This window comes from Gasterosteus aculeatus, chromosome 16 (assembly GCF_964276395.1).
Source record: "Gasterosteus aculeatus chromosome 16, fGasAcu3.hap1.1, whole genome shotgun sequence".
NCBI lineage: Eukaryota > Metazoa > Chordata > Actinopteri > Perciformes > Gasterosteidae > Gasterosteus > Gasterosteus aculeatus.
The window spans coordinates 16,691,842-16,703,437 of NC_135704.1; the positions used below are offsets into that span (position 1 = coordinate 16,691,842).

General features: G+C 50.0%; 1 protein-coding gene and 1 long non-coding RNA gene across 2 annotated transcripts; both read right to left on the reverse strand.

Annotated features, from left to right (window-relative positions):
- Positions 1-461: 461 nt before the first annotated feature.
- Positions 462-4,402, reverse strand: LOC144388765 (uncharacterized). Its single transcript, XR_013453006.1, has 2 exons — positions 4,216-4,402; positions 462-643 (listed from the first exon to the last, which is right to left on the reverse strand). It is a non-coding gene; the product is annotated as an uncharacterized LOC144388765 (long non-coding RNA).
- Positions 4,403-5,587: 1,185 nt separating this feature from the next.
- Positions 5,588-9,702, reverse strand: LOC120834060 (dual specificity protein phosphatase 19). Its single transcript, XM_040201806.2, has 5 exons — positions 9,382-9,702; positions 8,774-9,039; positions 8,060-8,106; positions 7,501-7,653; positions 5,588-6,353 (listed from the first exon to the last, which is right to left on the reverse strand). The coding sequence occupies exons 2-5, from the start codon at positions 8,994-8,996 to the stop codon at positions 6,147-6,149; spliced, it is 630 nt and encodes a 209-aa protein (XP_040057740.1). The 5' UTR covers positions 8,997-9,039; positions 9,382-9,702; the 3' UTR covers positions 5,588-6,146.
- Positions 9,703-11,596: the final 1,894 nt, after the last annotated feature.

Sequence of the window (11,596 nt, forward strand, 5' to 3'; positions counted from 1 at the left end):
CAAGAGGACCAGGCAGGAAAGGAGGGGCAGTGTGTGTGTGTGTGTGTGTGTGTGTGTGTGTGTGTGTGTGTGTGTGTGTGTGTGTGTGTGTGTGTGTGTGTGTGTGTGTGTGTGTGTGTGTGTGTGTGTGAGCTGCAGCAGGACGATTTCACACCACTTGCACCAGGACCATGTGCAATTTCTCAGGTTCAGATTTGCCGGGTGACATCCATGGATATTAGTTCCGGGTTAAATCAAGGCAGACGCTCATTTATTGTCACTGACTTAATTATTTTGTTGACTGAAGTGAAATGTTTTAGCAGTTTCAGTAGCTTTAACCAGCTTAAAAAACACCATCTGTTGCTAACATTTAGTTATAAATGGTGGTGGGTCTGAGCAAGGAGAACGTTGACACCATAGTTTTGCATTCAGCGACCCGGTTCTGTCACGTCTGGACCCTGGAAGGAGACTCGGACTCAGGATCAGAGCTTCCAATCTTTCTTTATTTTTAAAGGACAGATAGTAACTATGTTCCGGGACAAATCTAAGTGGGAATTCCGAAGACAGGCAGTAGGTCGGCAACGCGGGAGGCAACAGATGGTTCTGGTCCAGGGGAATAGGCAGGTTCGTGGTCAGAGGCAGGCGGAAGGTCGAGTCACAGGTTCTAAGGGGTTTAGAGGTAGATAATCAAAAAGCGGTTCAGCAGAGAAGTGTACATTCAATACCTCACAACCTGCCCGCTGCGTCGGGCTGCTTTTATAGGTATTTCTCTCTCGCAGGTGTTTAGAATTCCGGTGATTGACTCCGGAGGACGCGTTCTTTGGCTCCCCCTAGTGGCCTCCTGCCGTCACGCTGGGGTTGAGACCTCACAGAGCCCCCTCCTCCACGGCCGGCTCCTGACGGTCGAGCCACTGTAGACGGCGGGCGACCCCGCGGGCGAGGTGCAGGGCGATCCGGGCGCATCCGATGAAACTCCTCTATTAGTTCTTGGGAGAGGACATCCCGGGCCGGGATCCATGATCGTTTTTCAGGGCCGTATCCTTCCCAGTCCACCAGGTAATGGAGGCCGTCCCGCAGACGTTTGGAATCCAGCACCGCCGTGATAGCGTATGCCGGACCCCCATCTATCTCCAGTGGGGCAGGTGGCGTTGGTGTCGGTAGAGATGGATGGAGAGGGCTAGCATGGACAGGCTTCAGAAGAGACACGTGAAATGCTGACGAGATTCGATAATGTTTAGGTAGAAGCAGTCGGTAGGTTACCGGGTTTATGCGATGGGTGATTTTGAATGGTCCGATGTATCGTGGCCACAGCTTCCGGCAGGGCAGACGCAGCTTCAAGTTTCTCGTGGATAGCCACACCCTCTGACCCGTTTGGTAGCTGGGAGCGGGCCGGCGTCGTCGGTCTGCAAACTTCTTTTGCGTGCTGGCGGCTTGGCGGAGGTGACGATGGGCGGTCTCCCAGACTTCGCCACTGCGTTGGAACCAGTCCTCTACGGCCGGTACGGGACCGGGCCTAGTGTCCCAGGGAAACAATGGGGGCTGGTATCCCAGCACACACTGAAACGGGGTTAATCGTAATGACGAGTGGAATGTAGAGTTCTGTGCGTATTCTGCCCAGGCCACGTACCGGGACCAATCATGTGGATGTTGTAAGCAATAACCACGAAGGTACTTCCCCAGTTCCTGGTTGAGTCTTTCGGTTTGGCCGTTGGTCTCTGGATGGTATCCGGACGTCAGCTTCACCTTTATTCCCAGCCGGTTGCAGAACGCCCTCCAGACCTGAGACGTGAACTGAGGACCTCTGTCTGAGATGATTTCTTCTGGAAGGCCGAACGGGCGAAACACCTGGAGGAACAGACACTCTGCCATCTCTATGGCTGAAGGAAGGTTACACAGGGGTATAAAGCGACACATTTTAGAGAACCTGTCGACTAATACTAAAATAGTAGTAAACCCCTCTGACGCCGGTAGGTCGGTGAGGAAGTCCACTGCCACATGGGACCACGGTCTCTGGGGAGTGGGCAGCGGTACTAACTCCCCGGCGGGGAGTTGACGGGGGGTTTTAGTTTGTGCACAGACCGGACAGGATAGCACGTAGTCCCGCACGTCGGAGGCCAACGAATTCCACCAGTATTTCTGGGACAAGAGCTGAGTGGTTCGGGTAATGCCTGGATGTCCTGATCCCAACGAGGTGTGACTCCACTGGACGAGTTGAGGTCGCACTGATGCGGGGACATAGACCCGGTTGGCAGGGGTGTCAGGTGGTGCTGGGTCTGTGCGGAGCGCGTCCTGGATGACGGACTCGAGCTCCCAGTGGATGGGGCCGACGAAATATGAGTCCGGTAGGATGGGTTCGGGATCGCCCATAGACGCCGGAGACCCGTATAGTCGTGAGAGTGCGTCCGCCTTTGCGTTCTTCTCTCCGGGCTGGTACGACACGGTAAACTGGAAGCGCGTGAAGAACAAGGCCCACCGGGCCTGACGCGGGTTTAGCCGTCTTGCCCCTTTCAGATACTCCAGGTTGCGGTGATCAGTCAGGACCATGAAGGGGTGCCGAGCTCCCTCTAGCCAATGCCTCCATTCTTCCAGGGCGAGTTTGATGGCTAGCAGTTCCCGGTTGCCCACGTCGTAGTTTCTTTCCGCCGGGGACAGTTTCTTTGAAAAGAACGCACATGGGTGCACCTTGGGGGGACTCCCCGTGCGTTGGGATAGAACACCCCCGACCCCTTCTTCGGAGGCGTCCACCTCGACAATAAACTGGCGGTCGGGGTCCGGTTGGTTCAGCACGGGAGCTGAGGTGAACGCCAGCTTAAGGGTGTCGAACGCCTTCTGGGCTGCGTCAGACCATGGGAGTTTGCCTTTCTTCTGGCTCGTAAGGGCGGTAAGTGGAGCAGCCATTGCCCCGAAGTTCCGGATGAATCTCCGATAGTAATTGGAGAACCCCAGGAACCGCTGGAGCTCCTTTACGGTGTTTGGTGTAGGCCAGTTGTGCACCGCGTCTACCTTGCCTTGGTCCATGGCGACCCCTCCTGGCGAAAGCACGTATCCAAGGAAGGTGAGCGTTGAGACGTGGAACAGGCTTTTCTCCGCATTCACGTAGAGTTGGTTGGCCTGCAGACGCTGTAGCACTAAACGCACCTGCTGGACGTGCTCCTCCATACTGTGGGAGTAAATGAGCAGATCGTCAATGTACACAATAAGAAACCGATTTATCATGTCATGGAAGAGTTCGTTCATAAAGGCTTGGAATACTGCGGGGGCGTTTGTGAGCCCGTAAGGCATCACCAGGTACTCGTAATGCCCTCTTGCCGTCAGGAAAGCCGTTTTCCATTCATCGCCCTCCCGGATGCGCACCAAGTTGTAAGCGCTACGGAGATCAAGCTTAGTGTATATGCTTGCCCCTCCTACCTGTTCCAAGGCCGCGGGGATGAGGGGCAGAGGGAACCGGTTCTTCACTGTGATCGCATTCAATGCCCGGTAATCGATACACGGACGGAGCCCTCCATCTTTCTTTCCCACGAAGAAGAAACTTGAAGCGGCCGGGGACGTGGAGGGGCGGATGATGCCCTGCTGCAGGGATTCCTCGACGTACCGGTTCATGGCCTCCTCCTCTGGTAGGGACAGCGCGTATATCCGACCCCTCGGCAGCGGTCCCTCTGGCAGCAGCTCGATAGCACAGTCGCATGGTCGATGGGGAGCCAGCTCTGTGGCTTTTTGTTTGCTGAATACCTCCTGGAGTGTCTCGTAGCAGGGGGGTACTGCCTGGGTCTTTGTAGCCGTGGCTGCCTCCACCGAGGTGGCTCGGCAGGTGACGTTCAGACATCTGGACATACATTCAGGAGACCAGGTCAGTAACTCACCTTGTCTCCACGAAATCACAGGGTCATGGAGCACAAGCCACGGGTGTCCTAGGATTAGAGGCTCCCGGGGAGAGGACACTATGAAGAACCTTATGTCCTCCTCGTGCAGCGCTCCGACCCGCAGAGTGATGTTAGCCGTCTGGTGCATAATCATTCCGGTGCCCAGGGGCTGCCCATCCAAGGCGTTGATTCGGAGTGGAGGACGCACCGGGATGAGGGGCACAGATAAACGGTGAGCCAAGTGTTGGTCCATAAAATTCCCTGCCGCCCCCGAGTCCACCAACCCACGTACCTCCTGCTTCATTTTCCCCAACGATAAAACAGTAGGTAGGGTTAGTTGTTGACGTGACATGTTTAACACTGGAGACAGTCCTACCTTGGCGGAGGTGTAGGTCCAGCCATCCTTCTGACGGGGGGGTCGGAGTCGGCAGTTCCGAAGGAGATGTCCCGCCTCGCCACAATACAAGCACAACTGCTCCCTGATCCTCCTTATTCTCTCCGCTGGAGACAGGGGCAGGCGACCTAACTGCATCGGCTCCGGTCCCTCGTCGGCCAGAGGAGGTGTTACCAGAAAGGTGGGCTCTGATGGAAAACCGGCTCGCGGGGGTCGTCGGGACTCGAGGAGGTGTCCCACGCTAATGGATACTCGGATGTAATCGCCAAGCTGGGTGACATCCCCTCGGCACGCCAGTTCGGCCTGGAGTTCAGGACGGAGACCGCGACGGTAGATGGTCAGGAGTGCGGTCTCGCTCCACCCGCTGCCAGCGGCGAGGGTCCGGAACCTCAGGGCGTAATCTGACACCGTTTGCGAGCCCTGCCGGATTTCGCACAGCAAATCTCCCGTTGTTTTCCCGGTAATGGGGTGGTCAAACACCTCTTTAAACTGTGCTTGAAAATGTTGCTCAGACAGAAGTTCTGGGGCTCCCGCTGACCAGAGGGCCGTTGCCCAATCGAGGGCTCTTCCTGTTAACAGGGAGATGACGAAGTCGACTCTGTCCTTCTCCGTTTGGTAGTTTGCAGAGTGGTGGGCGATATACATCCCGCACTGCATGAGGAATCCCAGGCATTTGCCAGGAGAGCCATCATACTTTCCCGGCATAGCCATCGGGGCGGGTCCGGTGGATGCCGCAGGAATGGCGGGTTGAACCGCCGGTGTGGCGGACTGGCGTAGGAGCTGGCATAGCTCCTCAACTCGTTCCTCCTGCTGGGCGAGCCGAAGTTGGAGCTCCGATGGTTCCATTTGAATACGGGGTGAGGTATTCTGTCACGTCTGGACCCTGGAAGGAGACTCGGACTCAGGATCAGAGCTTCCAATCTTTCTTTATTTTTAAAGGACAGATAGTAACTATGTTCCGGGACAAATCTAAGTGGGAATTCCGAAGACAGGCAGTAGGTCGGCAACGCGGGAGGCAACAGATGGTTCTGGTCCAGGGGAATAGGCAGGTTCGTGGTCAGAGGCAGGCGGAAGGTCGAGTCACAGGTTCTAAGGGGTTTAGAGGTAGATAATCAAAAAGCGGTTCAGCAGAGAAGTGTACATTCAATACCTCACAACCTGCCCGCTGCGTCGGGCTGCTTTTATAGGTATTTCTCTCTCGCAGGTGTTTAGAATTCCGGTGATTGACTCCGGAGGACGCGTTCTTTGGCTCCCCCTAGTGGCCTCCTGCCGTCACGCTGGGGTTGAGACCTCACAGGTTCTGTATAAGGAACAGTACACATGTGGTAATCCAGTAGTGACAGTCATCACAGGGAGCAGTTACACCAAACTATTTTACTTCTATCATTCAATTTTTAATTCATTGTCATGTTTAGAAATAAAAAAAGAATCTGGAGTTTGTGGTTGCCCGCTACTCTGAAACATGTAAGATGGTTCAAATGCAGACAAAAAAATCTTACATAGAGATTCAATATTATTTTAAAAAATCACAGACGTGAGTAAGACCACGACAACACCAAAACCCACAGAACAAAACCACGCAAAAATTTAGTCCCTAGATAAATAAAACCACATCTAATCTAAAGGTACAGCTAAGGGGGAGACAGATGTTTTTTTACGATGAATGAATTTCCAACATGTGGTATTTTATGCCAAACCTGTTTAAAAGAGTTCAGCTGCTGTGCAGTAATTTAAACATTTTCATAGTCTGATTATTCAGGCTCATTAATCCAGAGTAGAACCAGATCCATCCCTTTTCAAGGACAAAATCCCCAAATATAACTTGTTTCAAATCACATGAAATATTTCTCATTAAAGTCAAACTTATTTCTTCTTAAACTATCTAAGCGCCTTGAGCATCTTCCCTTCCTCCTTCAGCGTTTGCATCCGTTCATCATCTGTGGTTTGTAGCTCCTCAGCTGTTCCATGAACCCGGGGTTGGGGGACGCGGCGGGCCGAGCCGATTTGACCAATGAGAGGGCGGCGTCGAAGGACTGGCCCTCGCACGCCATCAGGTAGCCAGTGACCACCGCCGGCGCCCGTGACACACCGGCGTTGCAGTGGACCAACACCGCACCTTTCTGACGGAGAAACAGAAGGAAATATTGATTTTTCTCTTATGTAGTCTCGTTTTTTTTAGCTCTGTTTTGGGTCTCCACCAACTACGAGGGAAAGATCGGTCTCTTTAGCCGCTTTATGCTCCGCTACGTTAACCAGCTAGATGATGAACTGCAGGGATGCTCTCTGAACATTAGAGGGCTCTAAGGACCAACAGAACAGAGCTGACCTCATCCTGTTGGAGCTTGACGTGCTGCTTAGTAAGTGGACAGCTTGTTTGTTTGTGTCAACTCTGCTCTCCGTTACGGCCTCTATGTTCCTTGGAGGGTTTTTGCCACAGCTGCGGCCTCGCGTGCAAACAGCTGATCAGATTCAGTCAGCGGCGTGTAGGTTTAGGTGCATACTTGACGGCATAGTTGCCAAGCATTAATCAAAAACCCAAATACGTTGGAGGTAAAACTCTCCTGAAAGCCCGATTCCTTTGCTTTAAAGAACGCAAATATTTATAAAAAATACTGAAAACATTTCAGGACATTTTTGACAAAATCAGGGTCATATTGCTGCAAAAAATGTTTTTAGCAAAGTCGACCACTTTATATATCTGTAACACGGTCACAAACTCAGTCACATGACGCTGCCATTATCCTGGCTGCCTCACTATCCAATATGTGAGGGTCATTACCAGCCCAATGGCCTTCTGGGTAATGTGACCCTGCATTTCTTTGTAAAAGCATCAGTTTGATTATCAGGTCTGGAATTACTACATGCACTCAACAATGTAATAATGAACACACACACACACATTGAGTAATCATACACCACTAATGACCTCCTAACACGCTGTGTGTGTGTGTGTGTCCGTGTGTGCGCGTGTGTGTGGTGTCATGTTGAGGTGAGTCGCAGGCTTTGCTGCTAAAAGCTTGTATGACAGTGAGATCTGATCTGTGGGCAGTTTAATAAATGATGAACAAAACTAAACATCTATTATTCACAGCAGGAGAGAGCGGAGGGGAGAAGATGTTGAAACACGCGTCACACTCAACCCTCATTTTAAGACCCTTACTCCCACAATCCCTACATTATACACCGTGTGTGTTTGAGCCCTGTGGTTCAAGGAATAAGTAGTTAATATTGAATGATAGAGATGTAACCCGTAGCAGTGAGAGTTACCTCGCTGCGAGCCTTCTGGATGAAGTCACAGCACTCTTGGATGTGAAGCAGCACGTCGGCGTCGGGGTGATCCAGGATGCTGACGGTTTTATAGATGAACAGGTCAGGAAACACATTCTCCACCCCGAAGGCCACGTTCAGGATGTGAGACACCTGACGAGGGAGACGAGGAGGAGGGACTTGTGACTCCTCTGTGGCATTTAAACTGAGTCAAAGAGGAAGTAGGAGGCAACTAAAGGTCGTCCTCTACACTTTACTGACCCTCACTGAGCAGATTAGCCTGTATAGTTTTGTAAAAACTCAGATCATCTTGTACATACTGAAATATCAAGGCAAGGTTTTTGGGAATAAGCACTCAAAACCGTTTGGAAAAGCTCAATATTGGGGGAAATAACTGAACTGATGGCAGAAAATAAAAGTAAAAGCTATAACTTAAGAATTTCAGTTTCTGTATTTCTGTTCAAGGCCTTTTCTTTTTTCTCAATGAAAAAAGTTTTTCTTCATTCGTTTTCTCACATCGGATAAACTAGGATTCCCATCATGCTTTGTGTGATCGCACCTTGTGTTTTTTCAGAGTGCCAAAGTCATGTGCAGCATCTTGAGAACCTACACACACACACACACACACACAGAAATACATACAACCATAAAGATATAGATTTAGTTCAGGGATCGCCTTTGTTCGGCTCAAGACGCTGTCCAGGGTGCTGAACCCAGATAACCTGAAAAGGGTTTAGTCTCAGCTGGAGGTCAAAGGGTCATTTATGTTCCACCTGTGAACCAGTGAACCCTGCTGGCTCAGTCATCCCGATATCCTCCACCCCCCCCCCCTCCCACCAAGGCTCCGGTTACCCTCTATTGTGAGCCGGGGTGTTTATCGGTGTTGGTGGACTGAAGGGGGCTCCCAGGACGGGGCGAGGGGGGGGAGTGGATCCGTCCATTGAGTGGAGCCACTGCTCTGTGAGACTAATAAAGAATCATCTTGTCTTGTTGCATCTTGTTTTGCTGCTTTATAGATAAATCCAGCCCGTAGTTGGAAGTTGACGAATCACCATGACTGCGCCGGCACCGCATTGTAAACGTGCCTTTAACCCTGTGAATCTATTCGATCATTAAGCGCTATTCGCTCAGAGAAATGTCATTATACAGACCAATGCCATTAAAATTAAAATTCTACTCTACAAACCTTCACACAGAATACTCTCTTCTGCTGCACAAAGTCATTCTTGGGTTTGTTTCATTCCAGTCAGTTTGTGTGTGTGGCTTCACTCACCCAGCAGCAGGTAGGGCCTCACGATGCCCACCTGCGGGTCCCAGGAGGTATCGGGGACGTATCCCAGCATCTTCTCCGGGGGCGCGGGGTCTTCGACCACGGTGATGGTGGAGCCCTTCCAGGTCTCGATGATGCGACGGCCGCTCAGTGACGTCACGCGCGTGCACTGCTTCCTCAGCCGCGTCCGAGAGAAGCTCTGGATCTCCTCAGTCAGGGACTGCATGAGCAGACCAGATCAGAGCGGACTAAACTCAACTGGAGTGAACCTGGAGGATAAATGAACGGTAGTCGGATATTACTCGTAATGGATGATGTTAGATCAGTGTAGGTTGTGTAGAAAATGACAGAACAATACACCCACACTGTAGTTGTAACATGCTGACAATCAACCAATCAAACTGCATTTCAGGCTCTGCTCATTAGCTTAATACAGTACGGCTACGGATGATGTGAATGCAGGTTTTCACGTTTAAGTTGTAAACATTTTTCAATGTCAATTTTCACCCTACATTGATGTTAGCATGCTAACATGCTAGATCAATACGATAAGCAGATAAATTAGTCTATAAGTGTGGTATTTTGTGTATTCTATATAAAAAGGAAGGAACCTGTTACGTCAGATGCTCGCCGCTGATCCGGTTCGCTTCAGAAAAGCACTGATTCACTTCCAGGTCCAGTTTAAACACAGGAAAACCAGAGCTCAGCAGTGGTCCAGTTCACTTTCAACAAAGGAAACACAGTTGGTCATTTTCTGCTCCAGAGAAGAAGAAGAAAAAAAACACCTTTCGGTTCAGTAAAACCTGCGGTCCCTCCGGGTTCCTGATGCAGACTAAACCTGGTCCCCAGTAGACCAGGTCCAGGACAAAGCCAGTCTTACTGGCTGTGGTCCTGCAGCGTGTCTGTCCGGGCTGAGTTAAACTGTGAACTGCATAGACGCTGCTGGAGGTGAGACTGAACCGCTGCTGTGTAACGTGAAACCTGCTGCCTGTCACCAGTGACAGCGACACACCTACCAGGTGCGTGATGACACGGACCTACAGCAGAGTCAATTCCATCTAAAGATATGGAAGAAGGAAAAATACATGTTTATGGTGGACTCATTAGGGGGGGGACTTGTAAAAACAACAAACAACACAAACGGTTTTTAATATAATAGCATTATACAATATTGATAATTACATCTGGCTGAAAAAGTAAAGAATATGAACGTGTGTATGGGGGATGCTGTTTCCAGTGTGCTCCACAAGAGGGAGCCACAGCCCCGCTTTCATCCGCCGCTAAGGACTCGAAGTTTAAAAGAAGATTTTGAATGAATGAATAAACACATTCTAATGTGTGTATTTGCATCCTGTGATCTAAAGATGCCGAACTCTGAAAACACGCAGTGTGAGCACAACACTACACAAGCAAAGGATGTTTGTGTAGTATGTATAAGATGTTAGTGAGAAATAACATAGAATTCCGCACTCTCAATTACAGTACCGTTCCGTGCACTCCTGACAACAAACAGACAAACAAACCAGATGTTGCCCTCTGCAACAGCTCTCAGAGTTTCTGCACAAACTGAAGTCTCGTTGTTTTAACAGTCACACAGTGAATATCCTGATGCTTTGTTTTGTTTTTGGGTCCGATAGCACTGCAGCCCGCACCCCCTCTCTGCTGCAGGCCGGAGGCGCCCGGCTGCTGAAATGATGCACCTGAATCTATCAGCAGTGAAGTTGCATTGTGGGTAATGGATGCATCACGTTCTAACAAGAAGAAACTGTCCTTATTGAGTCCTACGGTGTTTGCAGTAATGCACCAATGAGCTCCAACCTGCTAATGTTTTAACAGTCAATTCAAACAGTCGCAATTTGTGTGTGCGTGTGTGTGTGTATGTGTGTTTGTGTGGACAGCTGCAGTGCTATTTGTGTTGGAAAAGATTCAGGTAGTTTCCACATTCAGGAATATTTCAACATACAGAGGTAGATAGAAACAGGTTTCTGCCTGAACAACAGCCACAACACACATACACACTTACGCACTTACACACTTACACATACACACAGGGAGGGAGAGAGGGAGAAAGGGAGAGAGACGTTAGGTTTCTACAAAAGTTTGTTTAAGATCTCAGAAAGCGGAAAAGAGAGAGGTGAGGAAAGGAAACCAGAAGAAAAGAGAATAGGAAATGGGATTTAAAAGGAGATGGTTTTTCGGTTGCATTGGTGTGTGTGTGTGTGTGTGTGTGTGTGTGTGTGTGTGTGTGTGTGTGTGTGTGTGTGTGTGTGCCCCTGTTTACGTGCTTGTGATCCGCTGATAAGACTTTTCCTGCTAAACGTCACAAACACAGACAGAGATGAATCGGGAATCGAGAAAGTAAAAAATGAGGGAAGGAAAGAGAAAGAGAGAAAAAGAGAGAGAAGGAAGGATGGGAGGGAAAGTGCTGACTCAGTTCTCTGCATGTTGATCCATGAGTCAGAAAACCCAGAGACCTTGTGTGCGTGTGTGTGTGTGTGTGTTGGCTGTAACTTGACCCTAACATGGGAAGCTCCTTCAACATCTGACATCCATTAGTATCACACACACACACACACTCACACACACACACACACACTGCAGTTTGCTCCGTCATGTTCAGCTTTAATGGGCCAATAACCAAGCTGTTAATGCAACAAGCCTGCTGGGGTCAAAGGTCAGCACCAGTTGGCGATCCAACAGCAGCAAGACTCGGATTCAGACCGACAACCCAGTAAGACTGAGACTGGAAAAACATCAAAGTCAAATCAAATGGAAATAGTTAATCCACTTTGGAATCCACATTAAGATGAATGTGAAACCAAAGGG